This window comes from Anser cygnoides, chromosome 2, assembly GCF_040182565.1.
Source record: "Anser cygnoides isolate HZ-2024a breed goose chromosome 2, Taihu_goose_T2T_genome, whole genome shotgun sequence".
NCBI classification, from domain to species: domain Eukaryota; kingdom Metazoa; phylum Chordata; class Aves; order Anseriformes; family Anatidae; genus Anser; species Anser cygnoides.
The window spans coordinates 110,475,910-110,496,787 of NC_089874.1; the positions used below are offsets into that span (position 1 = coordinate 110,475,910).

Here is a 20,878-nt window from a genome sequence, read left to right on the forward strand (position 1 = left end):
GATTTAGGAAACCACTTTGATGGAGTCCTCAATTCAAGGTCCAGAAGTAAGTTGCTGAGTAAATTACAGCCTGAACTCTGTACATTTCTTTCCCTTGCATAGCTATTGAGAATACAGGCTGAAGGGAGTGGGCAAGACGGTGAAAGTCAATGTGTTTGAAAGTACTGTAGAAGGAGTTATCTTGTTTGCTATGACATTTCAAATTCTCTAGTTAATGTTCAGGCTTTCTGTATAGTCATAAAAGCTCTTTCGTTGGCTATAAATACAATGATGCTTAGCATTTCTATTATGCATTTTGTATTCAAAGCACTTTCCACATAAAATCCCTTTGCTGAGTTTGTCCTTCCTAAATGGATGTTTATAACTCCTGCTCTGCTCATGGAGTTCGGCTGAGAGCAGCATTTAACTCCAACTAATTCTCACATTACCTTTACGAGGAAAGTACTAGTCCTGTTTTACAGCTAAAAAAGGAGGGCAGCATAGCAGAAGGAATTCTCCATGGCCACAGAGGGGACTAAAGGAAATCAAGAACAAAGCACATGACAAAGCATTAATGCTGAGTTCTACAAGCAAACCACAGATCTCCTCTCTCTCATATATTTAAAATAAATAGTTGTCAAAATAAGCAGTGCATGTTATAATACAATAGTCCTGGTCTAAGCCTGGCTGCAACTATGCACCCATTAGTGTTATGAAAAACAAAAATTAGAAATATAAAAATTACGGTGTGTTTTAAAGTGAACAAAAAATAATGTTGCTAAATTTTATCATTTTTAATCTCAAGAAAGAAAAACAGAAAGGCAGGATCTGCCCTCTGTAGACATTATTGTTGCTGGTAAAATTGCAGATTAGTTGTTGACTTCTTCCACTGAACACTGACAAAGAAAGTTAACTATGGGAGAACACAATTAACTTTGAACCAGAAGTAGGATTTCTTAAGTGTGAAAATCATCATCATAGAGCTTCAGCAGATCATCACAAGTTGCAGGCTTTCTCTGTAGGACAATGTACTTTTATGTTCACCTGGAAAATCTGTTTCAGAAAGCTTTTACATTGGTACCTGGTAACTGGAGCACCAGCTTCTGTCTCATCTGTGTGTCCAGATGATGAACAAGCCCTACTGATCACACTGTGGGTGAACCCATTGTGCAATACGTTAATTAATGTGATGATTGTGCAGTACGTTAATTAATGTGATGACGGGGACATTGCGGTGTCCCTGAAGGTGTTGGTTGAAGGTGTTAGTTCCCACTTTCTTTCTAAGACAAAGATGAAAAAATACTTTCTCTTTTACGGAGCCTTGTGATTTTCCTACTTGACAAACATGCTTTGATTATATAAAGTGTAGCCCAGAGCCAGATGATTAGGTGAGGAAGGATGCTCACCCTTGTGACTGGCTGCCAACCATCCTGTCTTATATTTGCTGTGCTGAACTTTCAAGGCAGTTGCAGCCCCCTGTTCTCTTGTCATCCTATGTATTTTCATAGACTGCATGCAACCTGTAAAAGTAGCTGCAGTTTGCTATGTATTTGTAAAAACCCTAGCACAACTAGGCCTAGTCTGGCTGTGGTCTTAAGGGCTTAGTATGCAAATGTTAAATAAGTCTTAAATCCCTCTGCTCATTGGAAGCTCTTTTTCTTCTCCATGCTGTGTTACACAAGGTCTGGAAAAAGATCCTTCTTCTCAATGCAGCTGAATAGTATAAAAATTGCTTACACATCGAAGCTAAAATAAACAAAAGAAAAATAATTAGATTACAAATTAAGAAACTATAATGTTTAACGAAAAAGATGGCGTCAGTAAGTGGCACCATTAACACATAACTCATAGTGTGGCATTACACAGACTTTAATCTGAGTGTATCAAGTAAACGATGGAGCCAGGGGATGTGCCCCTTCTCACTTAGTATTCATCTCCTGAAGCTTGTGTGTCTGACAGAAGAAGGACGGAGAAAATGTTTTGTGGCACTACAAATGCACGCAGTAATGAGATCTAGACAGACGATTTCAGAAGACTGATAGTAATATATACAGTGGTACATACGTAAAGCAGTATAGCTGTCTACACAGTAGTTCTCCCCCTTGCCTCCTTCCCCTCCTTCCCCAGCACCATGTACTCATGAGGAGTGATTGAGAGATGTAAATATTGCAGTAATGCACACTGCACAGGTTTACTTTCAGCAGAAAGGTTTGATTTTATCACGCAGCTATGTCTTGGCACTGCTGCTGGTCAAGCTCCTCTGTTCCATGCTTGACAGAGTCCTTCTTCTTCTTGAATGTGATGCTTCTGTGTTATGCTGTGGCTGGTAGTGTTTCATGCATCCTCAGATGCCACTGGATACTTTCCTTTCCAAAGATCCTTGTTCTATTGCCAAGTCAGGAAACGAACAACTCCATATGCGACAGGTTGTTTTCAGTGCTTCCGTACCTTGGTCTGTCCACCTCAACTCCTGGGCCAACTGGCACAAGCACAATCCATATGAAAGCTTAACTGATGTGTTAACGTCAAATTGGCCAGAAACTGGAGTGACAATTCTTATACTGAGAGTAGTATATGATCAACATCAGTTGGACAGTATGGTAGGAAGGAATAATACCCTGTAGATAGCTACCATTTTGTTTTCATCTCTGGCAAGAGGCAAGAGCTTCTGAAAATGACAGGCATCACAGTTGTCCATTTGGCCTTTGTCCAGTATGCTGCAGCTTTGGGCTTCAGCTTGCTTTTGGTTTTATCACCCATTCCGCCTGAGGATTTGCACGGTAAACATCTAACATGTATGCGTCTGGATCCAAACAGTGCTGACCTGAAACAAAAGTTGACAGCTGTGAATGCATCTCTGATGTTCACATAGTGAGTTTTGTGTGTCAAGCTAATGTATTCTGGCTACAGATAGGGGCCTTGATAAATGTGCCAGTGATTTACTTGGTGGGATTCATAATTCACTTCCACTTCCAGGCGGGATGCCTTGCATTACACTGAGTTATGGATGAGGCATTTAGTCAAATGTTAAACAAATATTATGGTTTCTCTATAACTATTAACAACACTATTACAGCAAGTGCCACTATATATATATATTTTTTTTTCATTGGATGTGCTAGACTGGAATTACACCTCTCTAACTCTCTAGTTTCTGTGCTATTTTTAAATGCTGAAAAAGCAACTCTGTAAACCATGTGTTCCCACCCATGTAGGAACTCACAAAGACAAATACAGACTATAGCAAGGTTTCTGGCAGTTGCTGTTTTTCAGTTTTTTTTTTTTTTTTTTTTTTTTAAAAAAAAAAAAAAAAGCTCTTTTAAGTCTGGCAGTTTGAAGGTTGCATGAGGTGGTGAATGGGAATTGGCTGGCTGGGGAGTCCCTGCTGCCTTTGCCACAATTTGCCTTTCACACCAAAAGAGGCATTTGGTGCTCGTTAATTGAATAATAAGGCAATAAATGCTTGAGTTAAGTTGATTTGTTCGATTACATTGGATTTATGCTGGGTTATGAAGCCATTTAACTGGTGAGGTTACGTTGCTGTGACACAAATGATGATAGTAAAATTTTTGTCCAGTTACTTATGTCGCTAGGGTCCTAATGATTTTACTCAAGTGAAAGCAATATAAATGAATTGATTGAATAAGTTTCCCTGGAACATCTAGGACTATATTAAAAACAAAACAAAACAAAAACATATAAATTAAATGTCTGGATTTTTTTGCAAGAACATGTTGGAATACTTAGGATTGTTTCAAAAGGTCTTTAGCATCTCTGTTAGGATCTCTTGGTCATCCTGTTTAACCAGCCAAAACAAACCAGTAGTCAAATTAAGCTTTGTATGAGCATAGCAATAATAAAGACTTTGGTTCTTGACTGCTGTTGAAATAAGTCTGTGGTGTTCTGTAATAATTCTACGGAAACTGTTTAGAGCTGAACCTAGAAGTAATGGGTCTCATCAGACAACTGATAAAAGACTCAGATCATGCAGAATTTCAGGATGTATGGAGAGAGAGTCAGGATTTGCAATATCAAATTAAAATCTGGTTTTTGACCTTTTTTTTGTGCGTTTGGCAAACCACTGTTGTTATTACAAAAATGTCACTGCATGAAACACAGAAGAAAAAAAAAATCATTACTGCAAGGAAATCATAATATTAATAAAGCACATGTATTAATACAAATATATTACATCCATATAGGCAGGGGCCGAATTCTCCATTCCGTGTTTATATTTTGGGAGGTTAACACTTACACACAGTGAGGAAGAAACAGAAATATATTTTAGGAAAAGATGTAAGAGTGAGGTAGAATGTGTTCACAAGAGGAAGATCAAGGATCTCTTAACCATGGCCCAATTGTGAGTACGAGAGAGGTAAATGAAAGGTCAGATGAATTTGGCAGGACTACAGCGGTCGTAAGGAGTCCTGCTGAGATCTTGCCGTCAGGTCACTCTATCCTGCAGGGTGCCCCTCCAGTCATGCTGGAGTCAGCAGGCATCGTTAGGTTGATTTTAACAACTGTGGATCAGACACCTTTCCTGCAGATGGACTGGAAGGCAGGAAAGACCCAGCTGTGTGAAAACAGCACTGACCTGAGGTGTTTTAGGAGGCTAAGGACATTCAGAGTTCAATCTGCAAATAGGAGACCTACCTATGTTTCCTCCAACTTCATGTAAACTTTGGATCTGGCCTCTCATGTTCTGTGAAGATCCACGGCTAGGAGAGAAAAAAAGGTTCAGTTTGCTTTTTGTGTTATAACTTCTGCCCTATCAACTGTCATCTATATTAAGCAGAAAATTGATATTTTTTCCCTCCTCTGATGAATTTACTCATCAAAAGCAAGGACTTCTACCAAACAGAGCAGAATATATCTGCTGCAGAGGCAGTTTACTATGTCACAGTTAACTAAGCTTTCTATTATACTGTTTATTATTTATTTAAAGAATAGAATTATGTGATAACATTGGAAGATTCTGCAGGAAAGACATTCAAACACAATTTGCCATTTCCCATAGCTGCTAACAATTACTACTTTACAGAAATAAAATCATCAACATTTTATGGGCAGATGTAATACAATCTCTTTGTATTCTTTATGCGGAAAGCCTATATGTTTCTGGTGGTGGCATAACAGAGGGCAGATTGATTCTGTGTGGAAGCCAATTATTAAGTAAACTATAAAGAATAAAATCAGTGGTTAAATTTTCTTTGATGGATGTAACCATGAATTAGCAATTTTAGAATATAAAAAGAATTCTTGTAACACAGTGAGTCTCTGAAAAGGGGACTATCTATTTGTTAATGGTTCTGGCATTACTGTTCAGGAAAAACAAAATGTTCTGTTTTACCCACCTGTTTTCACAGTGGAATCGAGCCAGGATGTCTTTGGCTTTTGTTTGGCTGTTGAGTTGAATTGCCATAGAGACTTTTGAATGCAGTGGTGCATAAACTCTTATCACCCCCTCGGGTATGTCAGACTGCAGGTATGGGGGAAAAGTGACAGCTCCCTAAAGTGAATATTCAGTAGAGTAAGTCTAAGGCACATGTTACTGTAACTCCGATCAGAAGCAGTTCTGCAGCTTTTTTGAGGTTGCTTGCAAAAATCACAGGCATAGATTCACTTAATTATCCAAAAAACAATTTTATAATCATATAATTGCACATTTGTAGATACAGTATGGTAAGATACAACACAAAGACAAAAACTCCTTGGCAAACATCACAGAAATGCATGCAGAATAAAGTACAGCCCTTGAATTTTAATTGCTTGCAATAATAGTTTGAATCAAGTTGTTGTCTGAGATTTTTAAAGTTATTCTTTTAACATTGTTCAGTGGACCAACAGCTTATTTAAAAATATATAAAAATGTATAGGAATGCCTTCCCTTTCCCTTAAAAGATGAAATTCTCTCAGTGCATGAAGATCCAGTCTGTTTCCACCTTCTAGAGCTTCAGCTACATCGAAGCTTACGTACAGTAAAATATTGAAGTACCATATGGTTTCCGTTAATTTGCAATTTGACCTTGTGTAGGGTTCAAAGAATCATCTATGAAGTTTATGCACTCTTCCATGATTAATGGCAGATAAATCAATTAGCAAGGTTTGCATTCCAGTGCTAATCCAGTTAATACCATGCTGAGCAGAGCACAATAGTCTCTCCAGTTTCTGCTGCTGTGTAATTTAGGACATCTGAGACCTGGGGTTTGTGTTAAGTGCTCTCAAAATTCAACTCAGTTATCCAAACAGAGTTTGCTTCCAATTTACCCTTCATATTTCAGCTACCTGCCATGGCTAGTCTCCTTTTTACTAGATGCAAAACCAATTAGTACAATCAATGAACTTGTCTTTCCAAAGGTGCGGGGCTACAGTAATGCACTCTCCTTAGAAGCTCTCATTGTGCTCGCTCCAGAGTGAGGACGGTTTTGGCACAGAGTAACCTAGACCTATTTTTTAAACAAATACTTATGTCTGTATCTGCATCATGAATGTATATCCTCCCCACAGCACATTTCAGACAGTGCCAGCAAATGAATTCTCCAAAAAGCTGAATTAGCACGTATTCACCATTCACACATATCCTCTATTTCTATTTTTTTCCAAATGCTACCTTCTGCAATTTCTGTGTTGTCTGTGTTAGGTGGTTTATTCTCTATTTCTCACAATCTCTTAATACCACTCCTTCCTACTTTGTCGTCTCTTTTTTTCCTTCCAGCCTATCCTCTGATATCTGTAGGGGCCTCAACCAGTGCCTTGATTACTCCTCTTGTAATTCACCTATCTCCATTCTTTTAAATCACCATGAAAGAACGTAAAGGCCTCTGTTTTGGTTGCCAAAGGTAGTTACTACATGGTGGTACCACACGAAAGCTGCTATAGGGACTGCATATGTTGCACAGATGTGTACAACTTGCCAAGTTGCCTGGTTTATATGTTACACTTAACAAGTATGTTCATCTGAGGTGTCTGTTGAAGTAGTGTTCCTCAAGTAAGTTCTTAAACTCTACATCCAGTTGGTGGAGAAAAGCTGGTGGTTTTAAGACAACCAGAGGAAGATCTTTGTATCAGACTTTCCTAAGCCTGAACTGGACCTGGAGCTCTGGAAGTCCTCCAAGGTATCCACCTCTCTCCTCTGACTATCTGGTGAATAGAGACCTGAGAACTACTTCATCAGATGCTTAAAATTTAGACCTAGTTTTGGTGTCTATGTAGGGCAAACTGGATTTTCTTTCTGCTTAGGAAGTTAGTGTAAAGCTGTAAAATCAAAACTTGCAAGGAGAATATCGAGTGTTCTGAGCCAGAGCATGAGTAAGTGCAACTACTAATATGGACCATCATATTACCCAACTACAGATCCATGCATTTATAGAATATCTACAGGTCTGTAAAGGACCATCTACATATGATCATTTTCTTATAAAACATGTACAAAAACATCACGTGTGTAACAGTTTATAACTTGGAAATTTCAGAAATCATTCTGCGTGCATCACCTTTTCTCAGTCAATCCCCAGTGTTTTGTCTTATCAAAATATTGGGATGGGAAGCACATCTTTCAAGATAGCTCCCAAATCACAAAATCACAGAATGTTATGGATTGGAATCAGCTTATTTGTATGGCAAAATATACAAGCTGTTGTCTGACTGGAAAGTTAAGGGACGTTCTATTTTAAAGGTTTGTATAAAACCCACTGTTCTAACACTTTCACTCATACTGGTTTTCTCTATTAAAATACACTTGATTTACATATAGTTAAAGAATTTATCTACTACATTGACCATAATTTCTTGAGAGCAAGTTCCCTATGTATGAGGAACTGCATAGGCAAATAATAATGTTGACAATCACTACTATGGTGAAGAGAGCATATATGGCAAAAGAGATGCAATAAGCAAACTTAAGTCAGCCACTTAGAAAGGGCAAAGGGGTGGATTATGTAGATTCGGCAGAGTTAAGGAGAAAGGCAAAATGAAAGTCTGATGTTGGTCTAACTCACCCCAGATGGCAGCACTTAGAATAGAAATAAAATTTGAAGACATATTTAAAGAAGCAGTAGCTTTATAACACCTCTATAGGAATTTCCTCCCCACACCCCAGAAGCTTTTATGAGATAACAGAGGAGGGATGTTAGTTAAAGCTGACATTTGGATATGTTACATTTTTATCACACCTCTGGTCTTTCAGGTCTCTCCCGCTCCATGGTCTTTCTCCTCAGAAGTTTTCTCACTCCTTTGTCAAACATCAGCTGCCTCTTGCTGTTGTTTATTGCTGCCTCATTCATTTTTCTCACTTGGGAAATCAGGAAGGATGGAACCTAAAGGGAGGAAAACAGAGCTGAGAATAAACAGTTGATTTTCCCCCTCCTAAAACTGGTGTTTGGTCTTCAAAAAGTTACCAAATTTCATGTATCAGAAGCTCTATTTATTACTGCAAGATACATGGGTTTAGCAGCTCCCCCTAACAACCCACCTTTGGTGGTTCATCTTTCATTCCATATCAATCTTTTTAGTGATGTTTGCCATGGTAGGAACTTTATTACGAAGCTGTCTTTGCAATCTACATCATAACTTCCCTTTTTCATGAGGAAAAGAGTTAAGACCGTCATCATCTTCACACCAACTTTCAGAAGTCTAGCAAGTAGTATACACTTTTGGCCCGTATTTTGATAGACTAGACTTTAAACAGTCATTTCATTTGATTCAAGTGTAGATGTCTCACCTAGGCATCTAGATTAAATCATTCTCCTATACATTCTCCTATAAAATAATTGGTGTGGGATAGGTACCTCTACAGGGCAATTCATGCAAAAGGGAATGTCTTAGATAGGCAAGGTAAATATCCTTCCAGAGGTACCTACCACTTTATCTCATTCTAGATATGTAAGACTCCAGCCAGTTACTAAAGAATAGTTAAATCTTTCTCAGAAAGAAGCTCAGTTTAGTCTGTTTTCTACAGTTCTGCTGTATATAGCAAAATCCTTCCCTGTACTGGAACCATAAAGAGGGAACCAGCATTACTCACTGTCCACAGGATGTCCTGGTACCGAATTAAAAGCCGCACAATATGCGCTGTGGTGGCAGCTGCTTGCATTTCTTGTTGGTTTGCACGTTTCCCTTTGTAGATGAAGAGGTTTGGTGCAACTATCATAGAAACATTCCACAAATTCATTTTATTCTTTCCTTCATTAGCAACCACCTTCTTCAGGAACTGAAGAAAGGCCTGGAAAAACAACACTTATTATGCTCAGACTCACAAAATATTTTACCCAAATGAAGTATTTTCAGATGCACAACCTATATGGCTAGAAAGCTGCCATGTTTGCACTTGGAGGTGAAATTTAGGGGGTTTTGTATTCTAATTTGGATTTCTTGCTGTCACAGTTACAACATCAACCACAGAGAAATAATTCAGCAAAATACATTTTTATAAATTATGTACCACTTAGAGCATAATCCCAAATCCATAGAAGTCAAATACAGTATCAGTAGTAAGGCTCTGAACCCTGTAGTACACAAAAGCTAAAAGGGTGTTGCAATGGAATAATTAATTTCTTCATAGGTTTCAAAGTGTCCGTTTTGATCTATCTGGTCACGATTTTATGTTACCATCATCAGGGTGATCAGTGTCTCTTCAAATGTGCACCAGTCCTATATGTGATATAATCTGAGGCACTTCTGCCAGCAACCCCCAGACTTTTGTTCTGGGATAATGAAAGCAAGAAGCACTCAGTGGTTATTCTCTGACGTCACTTCTGCACATGCATGGCAGACTCAAAGGAAACTAGTTTCCCTTTTGGGCAGTTTATTCAGAATTTTACTTGTGTGACTGAATAGGATGGATTGTAGCTGTGGCTAGAGTTGGGGTCTCCCAGTGAGTCCTTTTGCAAGACAACACCATTAAAACCAATATCTTTGTATCCTGACATTGCTATTGAAACATTTTTACAAACCAAGGGATTAAAAAACAGAAAATGTGTTGGAGAAATTTCTAAAATCTCATTATAGATTGCAAGTAGAGACACACTCAGTTTTGTCATCATTTCTATTTTAGTATAAAAGCCTACCAATAATTAAAGCCACTCTTCTAGCATGTTTTACATATAGGGCTCCATATCTGTACGGACTTTTTTACAAGAAATAACTCCCATTGTTCACAGATGACTGGCAAGACCTTCAAACACTTGGAAGATGGTTGTTATTCACGTCCTACACCCATGAATAAATACAAGTAAATAAAGTACCTGGTTTCATAGAATCATAGAATCATAGAATTGTTTGGGGTGGAAGGGCACTTCCAACTCCCCTGCCTTGGTCATCAAGGGACATCTCCCACCAGACCATGTTGCTCAAAGCTCCAGCTAACCTGGCTTTAAACACTTCCAGGGACAGGGCATCCACAACTTCTCTAGGCAACCTGCTGCAGTGCCTCACCATCATCAAAGTAAAGATTTTTTTCCTAATATCTAATCTAAATCTACCCTTTTTTAGTTTAAAGACATTAACCCTTGTCCTATCACTACACTTCCTGACAAAGAGTCTCTCTCCAGCTTTCCTCTAGGCACCCTTTAGGTACTGGAAGTGTTCATAAAACTATATCTAAACTAACCAACAGGAGTTCTTCTTGGGTTGGGAACCTGCAGGGTCTTCATGAGAAGGGGACCTGATAAAACATCTGTGGCTCCCTGGTAACTCATTCACCCAGGTTTTCTTTAAGTGGAAACAAGTCCAAAGACCCAGACTGTGTCTCTTAGGGTCAGAGCACAGCTCTAACCAGATCTGGGAGCTCCCCACCACCCCAAATGCTTGTAGGCACAGTGTTTGTATCATGGAATGGTACAGGGATGTGGGCATTGGATTGTGAAGCAAAACAGCTGAGGCTGAGACCCTGACATTCGTGCTGTAGATACATATTTCAGGAGTTTTTACTTTGGATTACCTCCTTCAGTCTGGTCCAGTGAACTGGAAGCCCTTCAGCCCTCGGGGTGCTCTAGGCGAGCTCCTTGGGGACAGCTTCTCTTTTAATTTCAACCTAGAGAATTCCAGTTATACAGAACCCTCAGGAACTGAACCTTATTTTCCCAAACTATCCAAGGAACATGCCTCTTTTAAAAGGATGCTTCAAGATAAATGATCTCTGGGAGCCATTTACTAACATTTGGAGTTGGATACCTTCAGTAACTATTTCTAATTGCTTGTAAAAGAAATGACAGCTAGGGAATTTGATCACCTTTTCAAGGAAATTATAAGAAACACAGATGAATACTTTCATGGTGCAACTTCTGATCATTGACTGTTAAGAGAAAAAAAACCACAAAACTGGCTCTCATTTAGAAGTCAAAGGCACCACAGATGGCAGGTGATACCAAATAAAGAACTTACCTTGGCTGTGTCCCTGTTGGCTTCAGGCAGCAGCATGATCAACAGATGCAAAGCTTGGAGCTGTAACTTGATCTTGGAGATTTCTAAGAACATGAACAATTATATTTTTCAAATCCCAGTTACAATTGGTTTGATCTAAAAACCTGGTTGGTCAGCAGTTCTAGAAACACAGCAATGACTAGCCAGTTCAGATTAACATGTTTAGCTATTGACTAACAACAACTTTTTTCCCAAATATAAATTTGGTTTAATGAGTGGGTTTTTCCTTAACATCTGGGATCTTTGTCACAGACAGAGACAAGGCTATATAAAATTCTGTCTAAATAACAAGGACCCAATATTTTTCAGTGCTAATCAGATTCCCTCTGATATCTGGGTCAGAATGTGTTGTACAGGGATCAAGTAGTTTCCACCCTTTCAAACTGAAATTGTTTTCAGAAAATTTTCATACTAATATTGTTGAGTATTTTGCTGAATGCTTATGTTATTAGAGTGGAGACTGATTGTTCGTAACTTAAAAAAAATATTTGTTCCAAATCTAGCACTCTAGCTAAATGTCAGTTACAAAATGCAATAATGAGTTGCGATGGAGAAGATGGGAATGGAATACACTAACTCTCATCCACTTCCATTCTGGGAGGGTGAGTGAGGTTGGGGGAAAATCAAAAGTGTGATGTGGATAACGTGTCTATTAGTAAGAAGAATAGTCACTTTATTTTGCACAGATACCTCCTGTTCAGTCTTCACCACACTGGAAAGTGATCATCACTGCATTCAGTCTGGGTCTCATAAGGAGCATACTTAATTATGTGAAGGATGCAGCAAGGGGTCACCTCTCCATGCCCTTTAAGCTACCTCATGGAGACAGAAAATTTGGCCACAGCCTTATATAAAGGTTCTAATTTTTCTGTACCAGTCTGCCTAATAAATTCACCATCCTGATAGTCTCACTCTGTCCTAGCTCAAGTGAATTTACAATAAAGTCAATAGGTATTGCAGGGTACTACTGCACTCTTCCTGGAATGGAAATGAACGAAATGTACTCCAAATAAGACGGCGTGTGTACACTGTAAACAAAAACAGATGGCCTGAAGCCATCTGTGATCGCATGCATCTTGTATGAATATTCTGACCTCAACATAAACTTTAAGAAAAATAATAGATCTAACAGAATATTAACTAAAAGGAAGTGACTTGAACTTACCTTGCAGAAATTTTCATTTATGAAATCTGTGATTTGTGTGAATTAGCCTACATATGAAAGATATTGCTCAACCATTGTTTGTTCAAAGGGTTAAAATCTCACACTAAACAGTTGTGTCACTCACACAATGAATCTATACTATAGGCTAAATACACAGATTTTTTTATTTTTTTTCCCCGTCTAAAAAGGAACGGTTGCAGAAAAATTAAATGCTTAGGCCACTCAGTAGATCTTTTTTTCTTTCTACTTCTGCACTGCTGCAATTTATCAACATCAGTTTATAAAAACTCCTTTTCTACCTACTTTCCACTAAAGTGATGAAAGCAGGCAGATATTCCACTGTGAAGAGCGGGCTTGGGAGTTCTCTTATAAACATTTTCAGCAGTCCTGCTGCATCATTGTTTCGTACTTGGTCCCAGTCAAAAGTGTCTTCATAAAATTTTGCCTCCAGTTCTTGATGAAGATTCTGAAAGATAAGAGGAACATCTGACCTTCAGTCATTGCTTCTAACCTGGCAATCTGAGATCACTTCAGAAATCTTTTTACAAACAACAGGCATGTTTATACCACAGTTGAATTAAAGTAGCCCTAAACCAGTAGTGGTCCTGGTACAGCTGTGTGGAGTTCAGAGCAGGTTAACAAGACAGATTCCTGGGGATATTTTGCAATGCAGGCTAAATTTTGTTTGCTATAGCTAGATCTCTGACAGTGACATATTTGACATATTAAAATACTCATCCAGAGGTTTTGACCCTTAAATCACAAAGGAGTTGCATGTTCTTCCTCACTGCCAGTGAAATTGCTAGACAATCTGTTGGCATCCTAGTCCAGGGGCCCTGAGCAAATGGTTTGAACTTCATGACTTCCTGTCTTTAGAAGGATATTTTCTTTTAGGTTAGTGATAATTAAATTTGATCACTTTGTAAAAAAATGAAGGTAGCAAATCATCATCAAATTATCAGAAAAACTACACTTGATGCATGTTAAAACAAACAAACAAACAAACAAACCAAAACAAAACAAAAACAAACACCTCAAAAGCCCAAGAGAGAGTTCAGATAGAATTGATTATACTGTTTTGGGTGCATATCTAATCCTGTTGTTCTCCGTGTTAGCATCTTGCTCTATAACCAAGGTATATTTAGCTCTGGAGGGTAACAAATCAATGTTTCATATGTGTAAGAATGGGAAATATTCAGTAAAGTTCCTATTAGGAGCAGAATTTGGCTTCAAACCCAGATCACTGTTTGGAAAATGTAAGCTCTGTCAGAAAGTTTTTGGCTAAATAAGATTGAAGGAAGTCCTTGTAATGTAAGGATATCCATAAATAATACAGCTTTCACAATTATTACTGGCCATATGCTGCCTTATCCATAAGAAGCCTGTTAATGTTTTTTTTTGTGAGACTGTTTTTGACAAAATACATCTGTAGCTGATATTCAAGTTTCAGATCATGCTTTTGTCAAATATACATTACTACTATGAAAAAAAAAAGCCAACAAAACAAAATAAAACAAAACACAACAAACAACAACAACAAAAACCAGTCCATTTGGACAGAAAAGCTTTCAAAAATGAATTCTGTTTACCATGCCTCACTTGAATGGAAGGAAATTACATATCAAATATGGTCACACATAATGAAGTGAAATGGCTGGCACAAAAGGAAATAGAGACTCATTCAGGATTTGGTATATAATGTTACAATCTCATTTTTACCAGCACATTTTACTTCTTGTAATCTGGGCTATCTCAGCTTCCTCTGTTCACATCCTTTGCCCATAAACCATACAAACACCTGGATTAAATTTTCTCTTGGTAACTGACTGGGAAATGTGGAACAGAACTCCTCACCTTATCAAAATCACAAGAGGAGAGAAGAACTACTTTCCATGTTTCTGCTGAGAAAGCAGTAGAAATACAAAGAAAAACTTTTGAAACATGTACATATATGTGTACATATGTGTACATATATGTACAGGTAAGAATAGATAGAGATAGATATTTATACATAGAAACATACACACACACACAGACACATGCATCTAAGTGCTTTCAAAAACTTTTTGGCCACTTTTTTACCATGGCTGATCCCACGGTAGATTATTGTGCAGTTTTGGTTCACTGGAGCTTTCGTTACAAACTAGATTAGAGACTAGATTAGAGAGGAAAAGTTGTATTTATTTCTCCTATTCTTTGTTTTATAGAAGAGTAACCTTTAATTGCTTCCATATGCCTTTTCTTCTCCAAACAAGAATGAAATAAAATTGGAATGCCCTCAAATCCTAATGTCATAATAATGTATGAAGGCTTTGAAGGATGAAATCTGGATCTACTTTGAAAAAAAAAACCCTCTCTCTTGCTGGTTGGATTGTTGGACAGACTTAAATGAAGCCAAAACTCAAATAATTTAAAACATTTATGTGGGCAGTTTGACTTACCACCCAGTACAGGAAAGTTACAGATGAACTCATATCTCATAGCATCTCCCTGGGTAAAGGCTGTGAATAAGGAGTGAACAAGACACAGCACAGTACATGCAAAGAACAAGAAAGTCATTTAATTAGGTAGAGCACAGCCCTGCTGTGTAATCTCCCCAAAGACATCTGAGAAATTTGAGATTGTGTGAAATAATACTCTAAGTATTTATATGAAAAAATGAGGAAGCTGACAAGTACAGGACAAATTAGGAGTTCTCTTCTTCAAGATGTGGCACTTTGCAAGGTACTGAATACTTTTATCAATCCAGAAAGACAAAAGGAGTTAGGATGCCACTGCCTATCTTTGGTGCATTTCACATGATGCTGCTTTTTCTTGTACAGTCACTTTTGATGATACCCAGCCCATCAGTGTTTAGTAATCCCCAACATTAGTTTTTGCGCATGTGCCACCAGGCTGAGCCTTCCTGCTTCAGAAAGCAAGAATAGCTATCTTGAGGGTGAGAAAGTGTGAATGGGAGGTTATCACAATAAGGAGTTGCTAGATTTGGATTAAAAAAAAATATGGAAAAGAGATAGATGCTTCAAAGCCCAGAAAACAAAAACAAAAACAAAACACCTTCATTTCCTATCTTGCCTCTGGCACAGGCCTTCAGCTTCTAGAATCAAGTTGGTCTGGAGGAACATTTCCAAGTGTTACTGCACTGTAGTGGCAGAGCCAAGGTTATTGGCTACCAGCTAGCCTGTGTTCATGGCCTGCAAATAGCCTGTGAAAATACAGCATTCTAGGCTGCCAAACAGTGAAGACAGGTCAAAATTCTCTCACTTGGAGATGAAATCGTAAGATCACAGAAGACAAATGAGAAATAAAATGACACAAAGGTTAAAATGACATAGAATAAGATCTTAAGTTAGCTCAGCTTGACAACTCTGGATTTCTGAAATAAATTAAAAAGGAGATAAGATCACAGCAATTTTGGATGACAGAGATAAACTGGAAGTATCGCTCAATGTTTAGTTCAATTCAACACCAAGTCCATGCTTTATATAGAACATTAACAAATGCAAAGCAATAGACCACATGCTCTGTGATTTATTGGTTCCCAGGAACTAATCTGACCTTTCACTGGTAGGACTGGGAATGCTGATCTACACATATCAGTATTTATGTACAGTTAGTATTTGTGTGTACTGTGTTATTTGACATAGAAGCTGTGGTCCAGGAGACAGAAAACTAGCACAAACATCTACCTTAACCCTGGAGGCAGATCCGGGCACTCGAAGAATTCCTTCAGTTTCTAAACCAGTTTCCTCAAGCTTGAGCAGCAGCTGAAAATAAGCAAAACCCAGGAAAATACTCAGAAGTATTTTAAAATACTTTTTTTTTTTTTTCAACCTAGGTCTCCTTGAAACTAACTTGAAAAAGATACATTTATAAATAATTTGCTAATGAAAACAAGCCAGATCATGTAAGTAAGCCTTCCTAATTTGATCTCTATATCCCTGACCCTGAAATCCGGCATATGGAGAGTATGGAAAACCGATAACACAGTAGGCCCCTCTGTCCTTGATTTGGGACTTGGCACTGCTATAGAACAAGTAACACATAAATGTATTAATAAAAGGGCAGATACACTGGGTTAAACACAATGGTGTTTTGAAGGAAAATTAACCTCAGAGAAATGTTTAAGTCTCTCCCTGAGGAGCACAATGGAATGGATTATAGATAACATGTTTCTGGGACCTGAGAACTCAGATTAGAAAATGATCACAAGATATTTTATTTTGAAATTTCTGTGAATAGAGCAATAGGCTTTGCACTCTAAGTTTTTATTAAAAAAAAAATAAATTGATTTAACAGAAATTAGATTGAACAAGAACAAAAAATCCTTTCTTAGTATTTATTCATATAGCTTTGAAGTTTCACTACCCGCTCTACTTTCTGTCCTAGCTGTTGGATCCTTCTAATTTCCAACAGTAACTTGACAAAGGACCCATGAAGCTGCTTGCAAAGTCATACAAATATTCAAGATCTGTCAGTCTTTCCCCTGACATTCCTTGCCACTTCCCCTTTTCTAAGTATTTACATTGAAATTTTTTGTAATGTCAAGTTCTTGTAAATCTGTGTAAATGTATGTGTGCTTGTGTCTGTGTACCTATCTCCAAGACATCTGCTGGATGTCAATGTATAGTCAAAAGACTTATATAAATGATGTTTATCTTGTCATAAAAACCTCAAAGAGAAGATATCACATCCACTCTGGAAATAATAGCTAAGTAATACCTGCAGTTTGAATCCACATGGAATTAAAACTTCTGACAGAATTCATTTGCGCTACTTCTGCACAAACACATACAATTTTGCCTGCCTCTCTAATTTAAGGAGAAAGGGAAACAGAAAGCCTGACATTTGTTTTTCAAGGTTTACTGTATGGTGCCACACAACTACAAAAATGGAAAGAGGTCCCCACCATAGAAAAAATGCAAGAGAAACAATTGTCTGTGTGTCATGAGGTGTTCAAAACACAACATACATACAGAGACCTGTAGAAGACACCTTGAAAACTGCAAAGCTTGTATCTTTTCTTATCTGATGTGTGTTCTGGGTGTCAGTGCAAATGACGGAAATGCCAATCTTAGTGGCTTAGACGGTCACGTTATACTCACTTTTTGGAAGATGAGGGGAACTTTTACTCCAGGAACCTTCTTTTGATCATTCTCCAGCAGCACTGTGAGAGGGACTCCAAAAAGACCATTTTCTTAAAAATAACAACAACAAATATGAAAGAGAGCAAACACAGCCTTGCACATGACTTTTTAGCAATGCTGAGCAGTGCCCAGGTGGCTGCCATGCAGATGCCATGGTACAGTACCTCGTCCCCGCACCCTCTCTGTGCGGTTCCTCTTCAGCTCCACTCCCAGGGCATCGTAGAAGGCTGTTAGCTCAATCAGGGAGAGGTAGCGGATCTTCTTCATGTCTTCAGGAGAGAGGTCTCCAACCTCTGTCAGTCCAAACCGGCTTTTCCGAACAATGAATTTCTACAGTAGAGATGGGTTGCATCTTTATTTGCACTAGAATTAGCATGTGAATTTTTGTTTTTAAAGAGATGCTCATATTTGAAAGGAAGTCAGGGTAGATGGGTAACACCAAAGAGCTGAACTGCAACTCTATATATTAACCTGGTATGTTGATATTACTTCCATCCACCTGAAATATAGCTTAGCTTCTTGCTTACGACAGAATCACAGAATCACAGAATCATCTAGGTTGGAAGAGACCTCCAAGATCACCGAGTCCAACCTCTGACCTAACACTAACAAGTCCTCCACTAAACCATATCACTAAGCTCTAAATCTCAACGTCTTTTAAAGAACTCCAGGGATGGTGACTCAACCACTTCCCTGGGCAGCCCATTCCAATGCCTAACAACCCTTTCGGTAAAGAAATTCTTCCTAATATCCAACCTAAACCTCCCCTGGCGCAACTTTAGCCCATTCCCCCTCGTCCTGTCACCAGGCACGTGGGAGAATAGACCAACCCCCAGCCTCCTTTAAGGTACCTGTAGAGTGAGATAAGGTTGCCCCTGAGCCTCCTCTTTTCCAGACTGAACAATCCCAGCTCCCTCAGCTGCTCCTTGTAAGACTTGTTCTCCAAACCCCTCACCAGCTTCGTTGCCCTTCTCTGGACTCTCTCGAGCACCTCCATGTCCTTCTTGTAGCGAGGGGCCCAAAACTGAACACAGTACTCAAGGTGCGGCCTCACCAGAGCCGAGTACAGGGGCACAATCACTTCCCTAGCCCTGCTGGCCACACTGCTTCTTATACAAGCCAGGATGCTGTTGGCCTTCTTGGCCACCTGAGCACACTGCTGGCTCGTATTCAGCCGACTATCAACCAATACTCCCAGGTCCTTCTCGGCCAGGCAGCTTTCCAGCCACTCATCTCCCATCCTGTAGCTCTGCTTGGGGTTGTTGCGCCCCAGGTGCAGGACCCGGCACTTGGCCTTGTTGAACTTCATACAGTTGGCCTCAGCCCATCGGTCCAGCTTATCCAGATCCTCCTGCAGAGCCTTCCTGCCCTCGAGCAGATCGACACACGCACTTAGCTTGGTGTCATCTGCAAACTTACTGAGTGTGCACTCGATCCCCTCATCCAGATCATCGATAGAGATATTAAAGAGAACTGGCCCCAGCACTGAGCCCTGGGGGACGCCACTAGTGACAGGCCTCCAACTGGATTTTACTCCATTCACCACGACTCTTTGGGCCTGGCTACCCAGCCAGTTTCTAACCCAGCGAAATGTACGCCAGTCCAAGCCATGAGCAGCCATTTTCTTGAGGAGAATGCTATGGGAAATGGTGTCAAAAGCCTTACTGAAGTCAAGATAGACCACATCCACAGCCTTTCCCTCATCCACTAAGTGCGGTGTCACTGGAGCAGAGATGTTAACCTCAGTGCTCTGCCTGTACTCTGGTCTGGAAGAATGAGTTACATGCTAACAAAACTTTGCCCAGTTTTAGCAGTATATTACACTTCGCTTTGCTTCTTCCTCCCCCAGAATGCTTTTGATTGTTGTTAAAGTAACGGACTCATATCATCACAGATATAGTTGTATATCCATTGGTGGTGGGAAGGATGAATACATGTCTGCTTTGCATAATACTACTCATTTATGAGGTCTTAAAGGGGAATTCAGAGTAAAGATCTGAAGAAAGTCCAGCAGTAAAACCAGCTAGTCCTGATGCCAACCTGACACTTTACTGGTACTTTTTATTGCTCAAGAAGCATTTAGGCATAGAAATGACTCCCAGCAGCTAAGAAATCATTTATTCAAGTAGGCTTGAACTAAATATTTAGTAATATTGGGCATGTGAAGATGTCTACATATTTTAGAAGCTGCAGTGTCATGGACCAGAGCCAGGAGTATTGCATCACACCATAAGCATTTGTACAAATGTCAGAAAGAACAAATACCCATCCGTTTTTGACACGATTGCTAGAAATAATAACAAAGTATGGTATAAAGCATGCTTTCCAAAGCACTGTGGAACTTTGGTGTTATATATATTTTTTTAATTTAGTTATAACTCAGAACAGTAATTGTTAGTCAGAGGTACAAATAAACACCATTGCAAACAATCTCTTCTCTTCAGGGAATTGTGTAGAAACACATTTTTTAAGAGTGTTTTGCTTCTGGAGATTTCTTCCCAGTCCTTCCATTTTAAACAAATTTGGACTCAATATATTTAACCCAACCCAGCCAAACATACCAAGAAAAAGGCAGGGAAAAAAAAATTTACACCAGATTTCAAAAGTAGGAGAAGACAAAGGACATATAGATCATGTAGGCTGGGTCTTCCTGAACTGCATTGCACACAGTTTTTCAATACGGGTAAATCAAAACTGGGGAGTGCAGGGAATGGAATAATGTATTTGCATGATGGTTGGGGCATTTTAGTCCAGAATCTTTACTCCCCAAAACTCAGCAAGTCTATTGTAACTCTTATGCTGAGACTTAATAATACAACAGGATCTACATGGATCATGGCCTTCTGAAGATAAACAAAAATAATTTCTATGTCTTTTCAGCCCCATTGATGTACAACGTCCAAAAACACTGTAAATCATCTTGGGGAAAAAAAAAATTACACAGTGTATATATATATTTCCTGAGGGGATGGAGAATAAAACATAGAGAATAACAAAGTCTGTTTGCAAGTACGCTTACCAAGACAAAATGACAAACTCTCCAAAATTGATTACAAAGGGTAGCTACAAAGATTTTTCATATTGGCTGGTTGACTTCTAGGGTCATAATAATGTGATGCAATGTTAACACAAGGTTTGGGGCTATGCTTCTTTGTTGTGTCTTCTGTCA

General features: G+C 38.9%; 1 protein-coding gene across 5 annotated transcripts in view; it reads right to left on the reverse strand.

Annotated features, from left to right (window-relative positions):
* Positions 1–1,832: 1,832 nt before the first annotated feature.
* The window catches only part of ARHGAP28 (Rho GTPase activating protein 28), a 76,398-nt gene continuing 57,352 nt past the window's right edge, over positions 1,833–20,878 (reverse strand). For 4 of the 5 annotated variants that reach the window (XM_048077080.2, XM_066992795.1, XM_066992796.1 and 1 more), the window contains 10 exons: positions 17,874–18,039; positions 17,668–17,759; positions 16,252–16,329; positions 12,866–13,028; positions 11,359–11,441; positions 9,002–9,199; positions 8,151–8,294; positions 5,334–5,488; positions 4,633–4,697; positions 1,833–2,803 (listed from right to left, as the gene is read on the reverse strand). In XM_048077080.2, the coding sequence (XP_047933037.1) occupies positions 2,712–2,803; positions 4,633–4,697; positions 5,334–5,488; positions 8,151–8,294; positions 9,002–9,199; positions 11,359–11,441; positions 12,866–13,028; positions 16,252–16,329; positions 17,668–17,759; positions 17,874–18,039 (1,236 nt within the window). In that variant the 3' untranslated portion in view covers positions 1,833–2,711. The remainder of the gene's footprint in view (positions 2,804–4,632; positions 4,698–5,333; positions 5,489–8,150; positions 8,295–9,001; positions 9,200–11,358; positions 11,442–12,865; positions 13,029–16,251; positions 16,330–17,667; positions 17,760–17,873; positions 18,040–20,878) is intronic. The other variant, XM_066992797.1, reaches the window with a different exon arrangement.